Source organism: Mobula hypostoma, chromosome 4 (genome assembly GCF_963921235.1).
Source record: "Mobula hypostoma chromosome 4, sMobHyp1.1, whole genome shotgun sequence".
Classification (NCBI taxonomy): Eukaryota; Metazoa; Chordata; class Chondrichthyes; order Myliobatiformes; family Myliobatidae; genus Mobula; species Mobula hypostoma.
The window spans coordinates 33,105,865-33,126,582 of NC_086100.1; the positions used below are offsets into that span (position 1 = coordinate 33,105,865).

The 20,718-nt window shown below is 40.2% G+C and overlaps 1 protein-coding gene across 1 annotated transcript in view; it reads left to right on the forward strand.

The window, feature by feature from the left end:
- The window catches only part of daw1 (dynein assembly factor with WDR repeat domains 1), a 71,198-nt gene that overhangs the window by 18,056 nt on the left and 32,424 nt on the right, over positions 1-20,718 (forward strand). Inside the window, exons 6-8 of the mRNA XM_063044841.1 lie at positions 5,195-5,294; positions 14,076-14,183; positions 20,351-20,457. Of these exons, the coding sequence (XP_062900911.1) occupies positions 5,195-5,294; positions 14,076-14,183; positions 20,351-20,457 (315 nt within the window). The remainder of the gene's footprint in view (positions 1-5,194; positions 5,295-14,075; positions 14,184-20,350; positions 20,458-20,718) is intronic.

Genomic DNA, 20,718 nt, shown 5'->3' on the forward strand with positions numbered 1-20,718 from the left:
TTTTTGGATCATTGGGTACTCTTCCAGGGAAGGATGGACCCATACAGAAGGGAAGGTTTGCACCTGAACTGGAGGGGGACTAATATCCTTGTGGGAAGTTTTGCTAATGCTGAATGGGGGTGGGGGGGGGGTTAAACTAGAGTTGCAGGGACAGGAATTGGAGTGCCAGAACATATGGTAGAGTGGTTGTGGAGAAAGATGTTAAGCCTACATAGAAAGTTATGAATCAAAAGATTGAGCGTGGTGGGACTAATGATCTGAGCTGGGTATATTTCAATGAAAGGAGTATTGTAGGAAAGGTGGATGGGCTTAGGGCATGGATCAGCATGTGGAATTATGACATTATAACCATTAGTGAGACTTGTTTGCAGGACTAGCGGCTTAATGTTCTAGGGTTCTGTTGTTTTGACCATGATAGAGTAGGAGGGATTAAAGGGGGAGGGATGGCATTACTAATCAGGGAAAATGTCACAGCAGTGCTAAGTCAGAACAAACTGGAGCACTTGACTAGTGAGGCTTTATGGCTAGAAATGAGGAATAAAAAAGGTGTGACCACGTGAATGGGATTATATTGTAGGCCACCCAACAGTCTGTGGAATTTAGAGGAGCAAAATAGTAGAGAGATCACAGACTGTTGCAAGAAACATAAGGATATGATAGTAGATGATTTTAACTTACCATATATTGACTGGGACTCCCATACTGTAAAAGGGCTGGATGGGAAAGAGCTTATCAAATGCATTCAGGAATGTTTCCTTAATTAGTTCATATAAGTCCCAACTAGAAAGAGTGTGATACTAAATCTCATATTAGGGAATGATACAAAGCAAGTGACAGAAGTTTGTGTCGGAGAACATTTTGTATCTAGTAATCATAATACCATTAACTTCAAGGTAATTATGGAAAAGGATAGGTATGGTCCTTGAGTTGAGATTCTAAATTGGAAAAGGGCCAATTTTGATAGTATCAGAAAGGATCTGGCAAGTGTGGATTTGGGTAGGTTGTTTTCTGACAAAGGTGTACTTGGTAAGTGGGAGGCCTTCAAAAATGAAATTTTGAGAGTGCAGAGTTGGTATGTTCCTATCAGAATAAAAGGAAAGGATAACAGCTTTATGGGGCATTGATTTTTGAAAGAATTGAGGCCCTGGTTAAGAAAAGAAAAGGAGGTGCATAGCAGGTATAGGCAGGCTGCACCGAATGAGGTACTTGAGGTGAATAAGAAATGCAAGACAACACTTAAGGAAATCAGGAAGGCTAAAAGTAAAGAAGAGGTTTCTGTAGCAGAGAAAGTGAAGAAGAATCCCAAGGACTTCTATAGATATATTAAGAAGAAAAGGATAGTAAGGGACACATTGATCCTCTGGAAATTCAGAGTGGTAATCTATGTGTGGAGTCAATAGAGATGGGGGAGATCTTAAATGGATTTTTTGCATCTGTATTTACTTGGGAGACAGACAGAATCTATAGATGTGAGGCAATGCAGCAGTGAAGCGAGATCATTGACCGTATACAGATAACGGAGGAGGAGGTGTTTGCTGTCATGAGGCAAATCCCCAGGGCCCGACAAGGAATTCCCATGGACCCTGTGGGAGGCTTTTGCAGAAATTGCAGGGGCCCTATCAGAGGTATTTAAAACGTCGTTAGCCACAGGTGAAGTGCTGGAGGATTGGATGATAGCTAATGTTGTTCCTTCTTTAAGAAAGGCTCTAAGAATAGCCCAGGAAATTATAGGCCTGTGAGCCTGACATCAGTTGTGGAAAAGTTATTGGAAGGTATTCTAAGGGACCAGATATATGAGTATTTGGATGGACAAGAACTGATTAGGGATAGTCAACATGGCTTTGTGAGAGGCAGGTCATGTCTAACTAATCTTATAGAGCATTTTGAGGAAGTTACCAGGAAAATTGATGAAGGCAATGCAGTGGATGTTGCCTACATGAACCTTAGCAAGGCTTTTGGCAAGGTCCCATATGGTGAAGAAGGTTCAGTCGCTTGGCATTCAAGATAAGATAGTAAATTGGATTAGACATTGGCTTTACAAGAGATGCCAGAGAGTGCTTGTAGATGGTTGCATCTCTGACTGGAGGCCTGTGAATAGTGGTGTTTAGTCTGTTGTTATTTGTCATCTATGTAAATGATCTGGATGATAATGTGGTTATCTGGATCAGGAATGACACCAAGATTGGGGGTGTAGTGGACAGCAAGGAAGACTATCAAAGCTTGCAGTGGGATCTGGACAAGCTGGAGAAATGGGCTGAAAAATAGCAGATGGAATTTAATGCAGACAAGTGTGATGTGTTGCACTTTGGGAGGACAAACCAGGCTAGGTTTTACAGTGAGAGGTGGGTCACCAAGGAGTGCAGTAGAATGGAAGGATTTGAGAATACAGTCCATAATTTGTTGGAAATGACGTCACAGGTAGATAGGGTCATAAAGAAAGCTTTTGGCATATTGGCCTTCATTGTTGAATTTATTGAGTGCAAGAGTTGGGATGTTATATTATAATTGTATAAGATCTTGGTGAGGCCCAATTTGGAGTATTGTGTACAGTTTTGGTCTGTAATTTTTCCACAAGTTTGTTCTTTTGAATCCTGTGGACTTGTTGGATAGTCTATTCCTTAGATCCACCTATAAAGCCTTACTAGTGGAGCTCTCCAGTCTATCTTGACAGAACACTGTCGTGACTTTTTACCTGACTAGTAATGCCACCCCTCCCACTCTGTCACATCTAAGATATGGCACCCTGGAATATTGAGCTACGAGTTCTGCCCTTCCTGCAACCAAGTCTCACAAATGGCTACAATATTATAATTCCATGTATTGAACCACGGCCTGAGTTTGTCTGCCCTTCTTAAAATACTTGTTGCTTTGAAATATATGCAGGTCAGAACATTAACTGCACCATGCCCAATCTTTTGAATCTTTGTCTGAGATCTTAACAAAATCTGTCTCCACAACCTCTCCACTCTCTGTTCTGGCACTCTTGTTCCCATCCCCCTACATCTCTGGTTTAACCCCCCCCCCCATTCAACACGAATAAAACTTCCTGCAAGGACATTAGTTCCCCTCCAGTCCCCCTCTGCTAGGTCATACCCCCCACCAACAGTATCCAAAGTGTATACGACAGTATACCTGTTGTTGAGGGGTATGACCTCAGGGCACTCTGGTTGTCTAACCCCTTTCCCGTTCCTGACTGTCACCTAGTCTCCTGTGTCCTGCACCTTGAGTGTAACTACTTTTCTATCACCCCTCCCGAATGATCCAGTTCCTGCTCCAACTCCTTAATGCAGAGTGTGTGACAACAGACCAAATTATCAGAAGATTGATGCCGATAAGAGGACAATGGGGGAACATTCAGAAATGTTAATGGGGGACGAGAGAGATTAACGAAAAGGAGACACAGTTCTGAGTATTATCAAGACCGGTTGCTTTGAACCTGAACTGTTTGAAGTTTGATGGATTGGCGATACCCCAGCAGGGGGATAAAAGGGACAGGTTCGCTAAGGCAACAGACACACCACGACACCACGAGGTAACGAGACCCTGGAAGCGGTGTGCCCCCACAATTTGGTGGGAGTTTTGGAGGTTTGGTTGCGGGACCAGCCATAGACGCACAGGGTGGAAAGGTACGGTTGGCGGGAACCCGGTGTGTGTGTCCGCTCTTGCCTGGGTGCCGGGTTCACCGCAGAAGAACGATCGTATCTGGAACGGAGGGGTCACAGTCGGTGACCTCAGAAGACATTACAAAGGGCTCGCCCGAAAGCTAACTGCGAGGAATATCGAAGGTCTGTTTGGAATCCGATTTGCATATTCATTCGCTCTCTCTCCCTCCCCAACGGCACAACAGCGATTACTGCGAACTGAACTAAATTGAACTGAACTTTGCGTCACTTGAGACTGATCATTTTACCCTTAGACTGCGATAGAGCTTGATTGAACCTATTATCCTAGTTCTGTGTACATGTGTGTTTTATCATTGCTAACCTGTTGCATTTATATCCTTATGATTAGAGTACTATGTTGCTTATTTCTTTAATAAAACTTTCTTAGTTCCAGTAATCCAGACTCCAACTAAGTGGGCCATTTCTGCTGGTTTGGCAACCCAGTTACGGGGTACGTAACAAGTGTTAGAAGCCGAAGCCGGATGCAGTTCTTGCAGATGAAGTCGTCAGGAGTACTGGAGGTCTCTCTGCCTTCCCAGATTCCACATGAGGAGCATTTAACTCTCTTGCCTGGCATCCCTACTGTTCTAACTGTACAAATATAAAAAAGGAAACAATAAATAAATTAACCCAAGACTTTAGTGAGGAGAGATTTTAGGAAGGAGAAGGAGAAGGCAAAAAAGCCGTAGGTAGATTTTTTTCTCACAAGTCTCAAATAGTCAAACCCTCAAATAACCACTCTGACAAAGGCTGCTCCGCTTCTTCTGCCTTTAATTTTTTTGTTTTGCCATTCACTTCTGATTGCTGATTGGCCACTGGTCAAAAACGTTTGAGGATGTTTCATGCAAGCTAATTTCCCTGACTTGCTTAACATTGATTGCGAAGAGGCAGTAAGTGAACAACAGTACTTTTCTTCTCCGTCGACTAGCCTGCTATCAAAGCTACTTTAAAGTTTTAACTGCTATCAGTAAATATGGAATAATTTATCCTATGCTATTGTCCATGAGTGAATTTAAATGCTCTCAATCAAAACCTTTTTCTCCCCAAAGACATTTAAAAAAAATAAAGAAACAGTTGAACGTGTGTGGAGAATAATGGAACCTGTATCATAATGACAGCTCTAATTTCATAATTATTTTGGATTTTTTTTCTGGTGTTAATGTGAGGAATGGAAATAACACTTTTTGCTTTGTAGCTCTGATAATTCTTCCAAAAAAGATGATTATTGTCATGGTTTCTGGGTTATTATACAACATTGCAAATGCAAAAGCTGTGATGCTGCTTCATCTAAATGTCCCTGTAAGTGATTACACTTTGCTTTTTATACAAGGATAAGTGCCAAGGGGTTCTCCATATTCTCTGCTGTAACTTTGAACTTTGGAAAGCCCCTGGTAAGCTGTACAGTTTTCCAGTGATACATGGCATCTCCACTTAAATTGCAATGTAGAACTTTTCACAGTAGTTTAACTTGGATGTCTATCAGATGAAAGTGCCTGTGTCATCATTAAAACCTGTGTTTGCTTTTGTTTTAGTGACAAGATAGCAACTGGCTCATTTGATAAAACCTGTAAATTATGGAGCTCTGAAACAGGCAAATGTTATCATACATTTCGTGGACATACTGCAGAGATTGTAAGTTAATAAACTTTGTAGATTTCACGAGAACATTTCTGCAAATAAAACTATTTTCTCAGAATAAGTACATTTGAAATGGTTATATGTAACTCACCCACATGAGCTTATTTATAAGGCCACAAGACATAGGAGCTGAGGCCTAGACCTTCCCATTATTGGAAATAATCCTCTTCCTATCCACTCTATCTCAGCTATTCAATATTTGATAGGTTTCAAGGAGATCCCCCATCATTCTTCTTCTTCTAAACTCCAGCGAGTACAGACCCAGAGCCACCAAGCCCTCCTCATACGTTAACCCCTTCATTCCTGCAATCATTCTCATTGGACTCCTCTCCAATGCCAGTATTATATAAAGCCTCAGCATCATATCTTTACTTTTATTTTGAAAGAAGTAGAAAGTCAATGTTAACATTGCATTTGCCTTCTTACTACTAATTCAAACTGCAAGTTAACTGCAAGGGAATCCCATTTGAGAGCTCCCAGATCTCTTTGCACCTCTGATTTTGTTCCCTGTTTAGAAAATAGTCTATGCCTTTATTCCCTTTTAACAAAGTGTATGACCATACACTGCTCTACACTATATTCCATCTGTCACTTCTTTGCCCATTTTCTGATCTGTCTTAAGTTCTTCTGCTTTCTCAGCGATACCTGTCCCTCCACCAAACTTTGTGTTGTCCAGCTCAAAACCATCAATTCTGTCACCCAAGTCATTGACATGTAACTTGAAAAGATGTGGGCCTAATATTGACCCATGCAGAACACTGCCAGTCACCAGCAGCCAATCAGAAAAAAGCCCCCTTTATTCCCAATCTTTGCTCCTTCCACTCTGCCAATCTTCCATCCATGCTAGTATCCTTCCTATAATATCATTGTCTCTTATCTTGTTTAGCAGTCTCATGTGTGACACTTTGTCAAAGGCCTTCTGAAAATCAAAGTAATCATCATCTACTGACTCTCCTTTGTCTATCCTGCGTGTTATTTCCTCAGAGAACTCTAACTGATTTGTTAGGCAAGATTTCCCCTAAAGGAAACCATGCTGACTTTGGCCCATTTTATCATATGCCTCCAAGTATCCCAAAACCTCATCCTTAATAATGGATTCCAACATCTTCCCAACCACTGAAGTCAGGCTAACTGGCCTATAATTTATTTTCTTCTAACTCCCTCCCATGTTAAAGAGTGAAGTGACATTTGCGATTTTCAAGTCCTCCAGATTCTTTTCAGAATCTAGTGATTCTTGAAAGATCACTACTAATGCCTTCAAGATCTGTCCATCTGCTCTCTCAGAACCCAGGGTCCATCTGGCCCAGGTGACTTATCTACCTTCTGACCTATCAGCTTCTCAGTCACCTTCTCAGTATTAGCAACTACACTCACTTCTATCCCCGGCCCTCTCAAGTTTTAGGCATTCTGCTGGTCTTTTCCACAGTGAAGGCCAAGGCACAATACTTATTTGTGCACTATTTCTTTGTCCCTTAGTGTCATTTTCCAATGGTCTGCTATCCACTAGCCTCTCTTTTTTTCTCTTTTTATACCTGAAAAAACTTTTCGTTTTAAAACTCTTTTATATTATTGGCTACCTCCATATTTCATCTTTTCTCTCCTTCTTCCTCATTTAGTTGCCTTGTGTTAGTATTTAAAAGCTTTTTAATCCTCCAATTTTCTGTGAATTTTTGCTATATTATGTATGCCCCCTTTTTGTTTTTAATCCTGTCTTTGACTTCACTTGTTAGCCATGGTTGCTTCATCCTCCCCTTAGAATTCTCCTTCTTCTTTGGGAAGCATCTATCCTGTACCTTCCGAATTGCCCCCAGAAACTCCAGTCATTGCTGATCTGCTGTCATCCTGCTGATGGCTTTTTCCAACCAAATTTGGCCAAGTCCTCTCTCATACCTCTGTAATTATCTGTAATACTGGTACATCTGATTTAGTTTCTCCCTCTGAAATCTTTATCTGCGATACATTGACAGCCATAAAGTTTAGGTCAATATTACCAGTTCAAATTCCCGTCCTTGAGTTTACTGACACCCACATTCATAGAACATAGGAGAGTACAGCACTTTACAGGCCGTTTGGCCCAAGATGTTGTGCTGTCCCTTTAACCAATTCCAAGATCAATCTAACCCTTCCCTCCTGGATAGACCCCAATTTTTTTTTCTCCTGTGTACCTTTTTAAGAGTTTTTTATATGTCCCAAATATATCTGTCTCTATCACCACCTTTGTCTGGGCATTCCACGCACCTGTCACTCACTGTGTAAAAACTTGACTTCAACACACAAAATGCTGGAGGAACTCAGCAGGCCAGGAATCATCTATGGAAAAGAGTACAGTTGAGGTTTCGGGATGAGACCCTTCATCAGGACTGAAGGGAAGATTTAGACTACTTCAGGGTAGTCATCCCTGGAAGAAACTTTTCAGTGTAATTGTCCATTTACAAACAAGAGAAAATCTGCAGGTGCTGGAAATCCAAGCAACACACACTAAATGCTGGAGGAACAGCAGGCTGGACAGCATCGATAGAAAAGAAAACAGTCGATGTTTCGGGCCGAGACCCTTCATTTGCCATCCTTCCTCTACTGTCCTCACAACATCTTGAAGTTATGCCCTCTTGTATTAGTCATTTACACCTTGAGAAAAAGATCTCTGGCTGTCCACTCAGTCTATGCCTCATCATCTTGTACACCTCTACAAGTTTACCTCTCTTCCTCCTTCACTCCAAAGAGAATAGCCCAAGCTCACTCAACCTAGCCTCATAAGTCCTGCCCTCTAATTCTGGTAAATACTCTCTGCACCCTTTCTAAAGCTTCCAATACTTCTTATAATGAGGTGACCCAAGTATGGTCTAACTAGAGTTTTATAGAGTTGCAAAATTATCTTGTGGCTCTTGAACTCAATCCCCCGATTAATGAAAGCCAAAATAACATAAACCTTCTTAACTACTGTATTAACTTACATTGCAACTTTGACGTAAACCCCAAGATCTTTTGGTTCTTCCACGCTGTTAAGGACCCTTGCCATCAACCCTGTATTCTGCCTTCATGTTTGATTTTCCACAGTGAATCACTTCACATTCTTCGCATTGAACTCCATCTGCAACTTCTCAGCCAAGCTCTGCATCCTATCTATGTCCTGATGTAACTACAAGAACATACTACACTATCCACAATACCATCAACCTTCTTGTCATTGGCAAACTTACTAATCACCCTTCCATCTCGGTCATTTATAAAAATCACAAAGGGTTCCCAGAATAGATTTATGTGGCACACTACTGATCATTGACCTTCAGGCAGAATATATTCCATGCATTAAAATTTGATTTGCTTTACAATTCTAGAATGTCTATAATTGTCACAGATTTGTGATAACTTACCACTATATGTCTACATTTCTGCTTATATCACTAATAATGTATTGTATTTTACTTTTGTTACATATGATTCTTAATAATGAAGTTATTACTTACTGATTAATCCTAAAAGAAAATGATTCTGATGAATCTCAATACAGTTTCCAAAGGAACATTATGTTTTATGTCCTACCAATGAGATAAATTCTCTTATTCCCGTCTGCCTTTTAAGTACCATCATATGTTTGAAGGCTAGATTGAATTGTGCTTTTATTTTGTCAATCACTTCTGTCAAGTAGGTGAACTGGAATACTCTTTCAGTCACAGACCCATAATTGGAATGGTTCTTGGTAGACTGTACTACAATCATTTTATGAACTCATTTGGTACATTTCACAAATCCAATGGAAGATAAATTTCTACACCAATGCCTCTTCCTGATCAACTCATACCTTGTCTTTAATGACTAATTCCAGTAACTTTCCCATTCCAATGTTAAGTTAGTAAACTTACATTTACCTGGTTTCTCCCTCTTTCACTTAAAAAGTGGTTTATGATTTTTTTTTTGTTTTTTTCACCCAAAGAAACTAAGGATTAATGCAGGTATAGTTTATTCACATTTCCTTTAACAGATTCAGATTGAAATCTGGAAATTTTATCTGTCTTACATTCTGTTTAGTTTTCCTTAGAAATATCATCAAATCCATTAAATTCTGGTACTATTTTGAAATTCCTATGTGTTAGTAATGTTTTGATCTCTTCTCTTTTTGTGAAAAGTGATAAAAGGCATCCTGTAAATTCCTTAGTCGTGGTAGTCTCACATATGAGTAATAGCCATTGGTGATGGGCTCCTGGAAACAATATTCCAGCGGACAGTAGTACCATCTTCAGTTGAAACACATCCCTGCAATTTTATTCACATAGTGATGTTTATTTCACTGCTATGTGATTGAACAGGCACTTTTCCTGAAGGGAACCTCCATAATGACTGTTTCTGGGTTATTTTGTGTCATTCTGCAAATTGGGGCAGGTTATAAACATGAGAAATTCTGCAGATGCTGCAAATCCAAACCACCACATACAAAATGCTGGAAGAATTCAGCAGGTCAGGTAACAACTATGGAAATGAATTAACAGTCGATGTTTCGGGCCGAGACCCTTCTTCGGGACTGGAAAGGAAGACAGAAGGCACCAGAATAAAAAGGTAGGAGGAAGGGGAAGGAAGATAGCTAGAAGGTGATAGGTGAAGCCAGGTGGGTAGGAAGCCAAAGGGCTGGTGAGGAAGGGATTTGACAGGAGAGGAGAGTGGACTATAGGAGAAAGCGAAAGAGGAGGAGACCTAGAGATGTGATAGGCAGGTGAAAAGAGGTAAGAGGCCAGAGTGGGGAAAAGAAGAAGAGGGGAGGGGGGAGGAAATTTTTTTTACCGGAAGGTGAAACCGACATTCATGCTATTACACAGGAGGCTACCCAGACAGAATATAAGTTGTTGCTCTTCCACCCTAAGGGTTAGTCTCATTGTAGTACATGAGGTGACCATGGACCGACATGTTGCAATGGGAATAGGAATTAAAATGATTAGCCATCGGCAAGTTTTGCTTTTGGGAGATAGAGCAGAAGTCCCTCAACTTACGACTGGTCTCACCAATATAGAGGGGGCTGCATCAGGAGCACCAGACACAATAGATGACCCCAGCAGATTCGCAGGTGAAGTGTTGCCTCATTTGGAATGACTGTTTGGGGCCCTGAATGGAGGTGAGGGAGGAGGTGAATGGGCAGGTGTAGCATTTTGGCTGCTTGCAGGGATAAGTGCTGGGAGTGAGATTGGTGGGGTGGGATGAACGGAAAGGGAATCATTGAGGGAGCAATCCCTATGGAAAGTGGAGAGAGGGGGAGGTAAAGATATGTTTGGAGGTAGAATCCCTTTGGAGATGGTGGAACTTGCAGAAAATGATGTGATGGATGCGGATACTCATGGGGTGGTAGGTAAGAACAAGAGGAACTCTATCATTGTTAAGCCAGTTGGAAGCTGGTGTGAACATGGGTGTTTGGGAAATGGAGGAGAAACAAGTGAGGGCAGCATCAATGGTGGAGAAAGGGAAACCCTGTTCTATTAAGAAAGATGTTCTGGAAAGGAAAACCTCATCCTGGGAACAGATGAGGTCGAGACAAAGAAATAACATTTTTATAGGAGACAGAGTGGAAACAGGAGAGCATTACTGGGAAATGCTTGGAACATGGATTGTTCTACGTAGCCAGCAAAAAGGCAGGCATAGCTGGGGCCCATCGCTGCCCCTTGAGTCTGGAGAAAGTGGGAGTAGCTGGTGGAAAAATTGTTGCGGGTGAGGGACTATTTCTGCCAGGTGTTGGTGGAGGAGAACTTGTTTATTCTTTTATTGAGTAAGAAGCAGAGAGCTTTAAGGCCTTCCTGATGAGGGATAGAAGTGTAGAGGCACTAGACATCCATGGAGAAAAATTGAACAATTGGAACATTTTGCTATGGGACTGTTCATTGTTAGTCACTCCAAAAATACGTATTCATAGAGCAGCAGTGGACAGGGCATCTCTAATGTCAGTGTCATACTCTTCTTTTAACCTTGCATCCTTCCTCAAGGTACCAAACGACCTACTGTGATCAATGCTGTTTAATTAACCAGCATTCTGAACTCTTGATGATTCTGTTCATTTAACCATCCAGCACAACCAATGGAGATACCAAAGTTTTGAGCCCTGTTCTGATTCATTGCTCCCAGATACCAATCCATTACTTCAGACGTTCACAACCTTTTTTATGCCATGGACCAATACCATTAAGGAAGAGGATCCATGGCCCCCAGGTTGGGAACCCCTGCTTTAATTCATCTCTCCACACTCCAGTCACAGATCTTCCAATGGCTGACTGTGCGCACACATTATTTACCACCCAGGCATCTGGTGTTCAGTGAATCCTTGTTCTTCAGGCTTTCTGGCCTCTTGTTTGGATCTGAATAGAGCATTTTTCTTTAAAGGTTGTTCAGTAGCTAGTGAGATGGGTCCATGAGAAAAATATTAACAAGTATGCCATGTAATTGTCATGTTGTGGGCATGTGGCCAAGTGGTTAAGGCATTGGACTAGTGACCTGAAGGTTGTGAGTTCGAGCCCCAGCCGAGGGAATGTGTTGTGTCCTTGAGCAAGGCACTTAATCACACATTGCTCTGCGACGACACTGGTACCAAGCTGTATGCGTCCTAATGCCCTTCCCTTGGACAACATTGGTGTCGTGGAGAGGGGAGACTTGCAGCATGGGCAACTGCTGCTCTTCCATACAACCTTGCCCAGTGAAGACTTTCCAGGCGCCGATCCATGGTCTCGCAAGACTAACTTGTTATATTGTAACTAACAGAATAGATGGATGGAAAAGGTAGGAACAGTGGAAGGTAGCATATTTGGACTTTAGGAAAGCTTTCCATAATGTCCCACATAAGGTACTTACGTATAAAATAAGAGTACATAGAGTACTTATGTATAAAATAAGAGTAAACAAGACAACTGGTTGGCCAATAGGAAACAAAGAGAAACAAACAGTGGCAGGTAGTGACTATTAATTTCTGATCCTTTAAAATAGTTATTGGATTCTGGAATTCAGGTTTGATAGTTTTCAGATGTGATTCTATATATTCCATATTTTTATAGTGGTATTCTATACAAAACAAAAACAGCTTGTTAATCCAGGATATTTCAGGTTACAAAATTATACCTTAAAAGATACAGATTAATTTATTTATTGCTTGATTATAATCTTGCTTTGTAATGCACAATAGTGGACTTAATTTTTACATGTACTGAAAAAAATAGACTTAATTCAGAATCCCATTTCAATAGCATTTCACTGTGAAGCCAGAATTGAGTGAAGAGTCCTGCTGAGAACTATTACGTCTTAATTTTCCATCCTTCCATGCTTATTTGCAGGTCACTTTATTGTGGCATCAACTTTTTCCTTTGAGTTCTCATTCTGAGTTTTTAGTATTGTGCAACATACTTTTATATATCTTTATTAATAAATAAGGAATGTAAATGTACTTTGTGGGTTTATTCTCCTGCATCTGGATCATGGCTTTCTATTGTAAAACCGACTATATACATAGACTATACAGATACTTAGTGTATGTTCATGATCTTCTGCTGCTATAGCCCATCCACTTCAAGGTTTGATGAGTTGTGCATACAGAGATGCTCTTCTGTACACCACTGGTGTAACACATGTTTATTTGAGTTACCATCATTTTCTTGTCTGCTTCAACCTGTCTGGCCATTCTCCTTCGACCTCTCTCATTAACCAGGCATTCTTGTCCACAGAACTGCCACCCACAGGATGTTATTTTATTTTCTCACTACTTTTTCTGTAAACTCTAGACACTGTTGTCCGTGAAAATCCCAGGAGGTCAGCAGTTTCTGGGATATTCAAACCATCCGTCTGGCACCAACAATCATTCCACAGTCACTGTCACTGAGATCATGATTCTTCCACGTTATGGACAACATTTAAACCTCTTGACCATGTCTGCATGTTTTTATGCATTGAGTTGCTGCCACATGATTGGCTGATTAGATATTTGCATTAACATAGAAACATAGAAACATAGAAAATAGGTGCAGGAGTAGGCCATTCGACCCTTCGAGCCTGCACCGCCATTCAATATGATCATGGCTGATCATCCAACTCAGAACCCTGTACCTGCCTTCCCTCTATACTCTCGATCCCTTTAGCCACAAGGGCCATATCTAACTCCCTCTTAAATATAGCCAATGAACTGGCCTCAACTGTTTCCTGTGGCAGAGAATTCCACAGGTTCACCACTCTCTGTGTGAAGAAGTTTTTCCTCATCTCGGTCCTAAAAGGCTTCCCCTTTATCCTCAAACTGTGACCTCTCGTTCTGGACTTCCCCAACATCGGGAACAATCTTCCTACATCTAGCCTGTGCAATCCCTTTAGAATTTTATACATTTCAATAAGATCCCCCCTCAATCTTCTAAATTCCAGAGAGTATAAGCCTAGTCGATCCAGTCTTTCATCATATGAAAGTCCTGCCATCCCAGGAATCAATCTGGTGAACCTTCTTTGTACTCTCTCTATGGCAAGAATGTCTTTCCTCAGATTAGGGGACCAGAATTGCACACAATACTCCAGGTGTGGTCTCACCAAGGCCTTGTACAACTGCAGTAGTACCTCCCTGCTCCTGTACTCGAAACAGCTGTACGAGCAGGTGTACCTAATAAAGTGGCCACTGAGTGTATTGTGCTACATTGGCTGTCAGCAACCACAAGGACAGATTTGAAAATCTGTTTGAAAAGCATGAATTTTATGGAAAGGAAAATAACTATAAAATGACAAAATGACAAGTTTTTTCTAGTGTTTTACTTTTTGACTTTAATTTTAAACCCAATCTAGGTATGTTTATCATTTAATCCTCAAAGTTCTCTGGTGGCCACTGGCAGTATGGATACTACAGCAAAGCTCTGGGACGTACAGTCTGGAGAAGAATCTGTTACCCTGACAGTATGTACAATTTTTTTTTCCCACAAATGCTTCTTTTCTGCTTAAGTATCTTGAAGTTATCTCATCTGAAAATATTAGATGAGAAGCATGTTTGTACTTTAAGTTTGAAAATGAAATCAGTGACAGATGCTAGAAATCTAAATAAAAACTGAAAATGCAAGAAGTAATCAGTAGGTGAGGCTATTCTGTAGGAAGAGATGCCAATAGATATGTCGTGATCTGCTGAATATTTCCAACATTTTTTGCTTTTATTTTTCATTTTGTTATCATTTTTTGTTCATTTTGACAGCTAGTTTTGTAATCCATGACTTGAATATTAATTGCCAAAATTGTATTGTGCATTTGCGTTGTGGCAGATAGATGTGATGAGATTAGTAATAACTTGTTTTCTAAGAATTTCAACCAATATGTAAATGAATATGAGTTGTTTATTTTCAAAAATGTGAATTTTTTTCAGAAATTCACTAAACCTAAGATTGTTTTATTATATTACCTTTAGTTACAGATAATACATATAATCAGCGGTTCTCTCTGATATACCAACATGAATTTTTATCTCTTTTCTGTTTAACTGATTATCCAGTAGATTCTTCTTAAGAGTGATAATTCAAATTAGACCAAGGTGACATTGCCACTTCTTGTCAACAGGATTCTTGTGAGGTCCTGGTCATGACTATTGATTCTGAGTGGAAAGGTTGTGTTTCAAGTGCACTTTAAAGACTTGAGCGTTTATGTATTTTTCAGTGTTGCATAGAAAATTTTTGGCATTGTTGCTACTATCATTTCAATGAGACTTTCAATAAAGTGGCTTAGATTTAATCAGGCTCCCACTGCACTATTCATAAAAGTATAAGAAATTATATTGTTGTTGAGGTCAATGTGTACCTCTCAACTAGCAGCACTATAAGCTGCTTACGTGCTTGCAGTGCAGTACAGCACAGTACAGGCCCTTCAGCTCACAAAGTTGTGCCAGACTATTAACCTATTCTAAGATCAACTTACTCCTTCCCTCTTACATAGCCCATAACCCTCCATTTTGCTTCATCCACCACCCCCAACACTCTGTGGATCATAACTGTGAAGAGATTAGTTGCCAGGATAATTTCAGTGTTGAAACTAATTTGTTGCCAGTAGTGAAACAGAAAATGCTAGAAGTACTTATCAGGCCAAGCTGCAATTGTGGAGCCTACAAGAGCAGTCTGACCTCCTGAACATCTCCAACATTTTATGTTTTATTTCAGATTTCTGGCATTTTCGGTACTTTGCTTTTCCTTTACATATATTAGTGTTTAATCCATGCTGGACTAGTATCTTATTGAGCCATACTACTAGTGAAGAAGAGTGGACTTTATGCTAAATAATAGAGGTAATGAATCAAGCTTGCAAAGACGTGGTAAATCAAAGTTTCAAAATTAGAGGAAGCAAAGTCAACAAGACTTTACCAATTTGTTGCAATTCTTTGAGGGAGGGAATGTCGACTCAGACCATGAGAGGCCTGCGTCAGGCATTTTCATGCCTTACAAGGCGCAGATTGGAAGTCTGTGTGGGGCGCCACTCCTTGCACAGACTAGAGCAATATGTGATTAAGTGCCTTGCTCAAGGACACAAACACGTTGCCACAGCTGAGGCTCGAACTAGTGACCTTCAAATCACTAGATGAACACCTTAACCACTTGGCCATGTGCCCAACACAAATTCTTTGAAGTAGTAGTATACTATATGCTATGGATTAAGGGGACGCAAGTGATATATTTCTTGAAAACTGGCGGACACACAGGAAACTGTTGGAATAAATGGACTCCTGGAAGAATGTAACTGGTGGGCTAACCCAGAGATCAGTTCCTGGCTCTCTATTGTTTACCATAGGGATTTTTTTTATCTATTAGTCACCATTTACATTAATGACATGGAGGAGGGAATGAAGTGCAAGGTTTCCAAGTTTGCTGCTGATATGAAGTTAAATGGAAGAATATGTTGTGACAGAGCCATTGTGATTTTGCAAAATGTTATAGAAAACTACTAAATGGAATTTAATGTGCGGAGGTATGAGAGCATGTGCTCTGGTAAGAGGAGTAAAAAAGCAGATGCTCATCCAAATGGAGAAAGATGGTAAATGAGTGAAGTTGTGATGATTCCAGGTGTTCCGAAGCATAAATTACAATGTTACTATGCAGGTCCACAAAGAGTTGAGAAGGCATTTTTTATGAAGGATTTAGAGTTGAATATTTGGAGGTTTTGTTGTGGTGTGCAGGATGCTAGTGAGAGCACACCTGGAATACTGTCCAAATCTTTGTCTCCTTACAAAAAACGGATATAGTGGCATTAGAGGCAGTTCAGATAAGAGTGACCAGGTCAGTTCTTGGGATGAAAGAGCTGTTCTATCAAGAGAAGCTAGTCCGTTTCAGTCTGCATTGCTTGGCGTTTAGAAGATTTACTCCTAAAGGAGCTTGATATATAAATCCCATAAGGGATGACAGAGTGAATATTAGGAATTCTCTGATTCACTGGTGGTGAGTTATCAGAATCAGGTTTAATATCTCTGGCACATGTTGTGAAATTTGTTAACTTTGTGGCAGCAGTACAATACAATACAATGCATACAAAAAACTGAATTACACTATGTATGTGTGTGTGTGTGTGTGTGTAAATTAAGTTGTTAAATAAGTAGTGCAAAAACAGAAATAATAAGTAGTGAGGTAGTGTTCATGGGTTCAGTGTCCATTTAGGAATTGGATGGCAGAGGGAAAGAAGCTGTTCCTGAATCGCTGAGTTTGTGCCTTTCCTGGGTGGTGGGTGTCCTGAATGATGGGCGCTGCCTTCCTGAGGCACAGCTCTTTGAGAATGTCTTGTGCAGTTGCTCCCTCATGCCAGATGGTGATGCAATCAGAATGCTCTCCATGGTACATCTGTAGAAGATTTTTAGCGTTTTAGGTGGACAAACCCAATTTCCTCAAACTCCTAATAAAATATAGCTGCTGTCTTGCATTCTTTCTAGTAGCATCAATATGTTTGCAGTGGAGATACATAACATTTACAGTGGAGATATATGAGTAATTGAAAGATTGAGGAATTGAGGGTTGTGGAAAACATGGCATAAGAAGAGGAGCTGAACCTAGCATAGATACCCATGGTCATACTGACTGGCAAGGTAGGCTTGAGGAACTTGGTGGCCTACTTCTGCTCCTATTTTTTTTTTGGTTTTTGTGTTCTTGTATTGTGCTTACCTTCTCAGAATATATGGAAGATAAAAGCACAAGCATAAGAGATAACAAATTGACCCAGATAGAAGACTGGCTGACTAAAAGGAAATAGGAGGCAGGCTTAAATGGATTTTTTTCTGGCAAAGAAGATTTTGAGGGCCATGTGTCACAAGGATTGGAGCTATGGTATTAACTTTTAGCTACTCCTATAACTGGTGGGGAAGGCAGCAGCAGTTTGATTGCTAAATATGCAGAAGAAAACAGTCAGATAGGAAAACGAATTGTGAAGAAGAAATAAGGAGACTGTAAAGGGATATAATCTAAATTAATAGAATGGGAATAAGATCTGGCACATTGAACACAATGTGGGAAATTTTGAAATTGTCCATTTTAGTGTAAAATGAAAAACATAGAATTCTATCCCAATAATGGTGGAGAAACAAGTGGTAGAGAACTAAATCAATATCTTGCATCTGTCTTCACTGTGGAAGACACTAGCTGTATGCTGGAGGGCAAAAGTGAGTGCAATAGGGAGAAGGTGCTTGGGAAGGTGAAAGGTCTGAAGCTGGATAAGTCACCTGGACCAGATGGACTACACCCCAGGATTCTGAAACAGGTGACTGGGAGATTGTGGAGGCATCACTAAATTCTGGCCTGATACCGGAGGGCTGGAAAATTGCAAATGTTTCTCCACTCTTCAAGAAGGGAAGAGACAGAAGAAAAGAAATTATAGAGCAGTTACGCTGACTGCCATGGTTGGGAAGATGTTGGAGTCAATTGTTAAGGATGGGGTATCAGAGTACTTGGAGGCACATGATACAAAAGGCTAAAGTCAGTATGATTTCCTTAAGGGAAAATCTTGCCTGACAAATCTGTTGGAATTATTTGAGGAAATAACAAGTAGAATAGACAAAGGAGAATCGGTGGATGTTGTGTATTTGGATTTTCAGAAGGCCTTTGACAAGGTCCTGCACGTAAGGCTGCTTAACAAGATAAGAGCCCATGATATTACAAGAAAGATACTGGCATGGATAAATGATTGGCTGATTGACAGGAGATACAGAATGGAAATAAAGGATGCCTTTTCCGGTTGGCTGACGGTGACTAGTTGTGTTCTGCAGGGGTCTGTGTTGGGACTACTTTTTTTTTACATTATGTGTCAATTATTTGATGGCTTTGTGGCCAGGTTTGTGGATGATATGAAGATAGGTAGTGGGGCAGGTAGGGTTGAGGAAGTAGGGAGGTTGCAGTAGGACTTGGACTGATTAGGTGAAAGGGCAAAGAAGTGGCAGATGGAATACGATGTTATGAATTGTATGGTCATGCACTTTGGTAGAAGGAACAAAAACGTACACCGTTTTCTAATTGGGCAGAAAATTTAAAAATCTGAGGTGCAAAAGGACTTGGGAGTCCACGTGCAGGGTTCCCTGAAGGTTAACTTGCAGGTGGTGATGAAGGCAAATGCAATGTTAGCATTCATTTCTAGAGTCCAGAATATAAAATCAAGGGTATAATGCTGAGGCTTTATAAGGCATTAATGAGGACTCACTTAGTGTATTGTGAGCAGTTTTGGGACCCTTATCTAAGAAAGGCTGTGCTGATATTGGAGATGGTTCAGAGGATGTTCATGAGAATGATTCTGGGAATGAAAGGGTTAACACATGAAGAGTACTTGATGGCTATGGGATCTCATTGAAACCTGTTGAATATTGAAAAGCATAGATAGTGGATGTGGAGAGGATGTAGGGGAGTCTTCACTCAGAGGGCACAGCCTTAGAATAGAATAGGGGTTCTCACAGTGGTTAATGGTAGGGGTTCATGGCATAAAAAGGTTGGAATCCCCTGGAATAGAGGAACATCCATTAAGAATGGAGATGAGGAGGAATATTTTTAGCTAGAGCATGGTGAATCTGTGGTATTTGTTGCCACATTCAACTGCGGAGGGTGTATTTAAAGTGGAAGTTGATAGGATTAGTCAGGGCATGAAAGGTTATGGGGAGAAGGCAGAAGAATGGGGTTGAGAGGGATCATGGATCAGCCATGATGAAATGGCAGAGCAGACTCGATGGGCCAAATGGCTTGTCTGTTGTATCTCTCATGGTCTTACGGTAATATAATGAGAAATCACACAAGTCTGAGATGCAAAGTTTCGAAGATGTTCTGGAGATTATTTTGCAAAAGCTTGGTCTGTATGTACAACAAGTAATTAGAAAAGCTAAGGGAATGCATTCTGTATTTTAAGGGGGAATTGAATATAGAAAATATGAGGTTATGCTTCAGTGAGATAGAGCATTAGGGGATTAGTGATTTCACATCTGTAGTACTATGTGGAGTACTGGTCTTAAGGAAGGAGATGTGTTGGAAGAAGTTCAGAGAAGATTTATAGACAAATATTTGGAATAAAGGGTTGCATTAGAGGGAATGGTTATAAAGACTATACTTGTACTTGCTAGGGTTTACAAGAACTAGAGGGGACTTTTTCTGAAACATACAATATACTGATGGGTCTCAACAGAGTGGAAATGGATATGATGTTTCCTATGGCCTAATCTAGAACTCACTGTTTAAAAGTAAGGATCACCCATTTAAGATGGAGAGCAAATGCATTTTTTTCTAATGGTTATGGGTACTTGGAATTCACATCCTCAAAGAGTGGTAGAGGTAGAGCTCCGGAATGTTTTTTAAAACAGAGGTAAACAGATTATTGTTGAAAACAAGATAAAATGTTGCCACAGGTGAACAGGGGTTTCAATTTGAAGGTCAATTTAGTTCTTGTTAAGTGGTGGAATAGTCTTGAGGGACAGAATGACCTATTCTTACTCCTAAATCAAATAACTATGTGTATGTTCATATGGCTCTGCTGGTTCTTCCTTCTGTTCTTTAGACTAAAACTTCACTTGTTAAGTGAACAACTAACAACTTAATTTCAGGTTGTCCCTTTCTGATGAGTTTATTTCTTTCTTTCAGGGTCATTCAGCTGAAATCATTTCTTTGTCATTTAATACAACAGGAGATAAGATTATCACAGGCTCCTTTGACCATACAGTTTCTGTGTGGGATGTGGGATCTGGCAGGTGTGTAAGTTACTTTGCTTAATGTTTCAGCCCAATTTTTAATGATGTGATTTTAAATATCCTTTGGAAGATCCATACAAATTTGAGCATTCTCAATTTAGTTTGTACAAAGATGCAAAATGTTATAAAATACAGGGGAAAATGTTGTTCAGCACATACCCAATAACATAATAATGTTCACATTCCATTTATCTCTGCTTTTCTCACTTAATATTTTTTTCTTCTTTTGATCATTTCATTATTTTTGCTATTTTCTTTTTA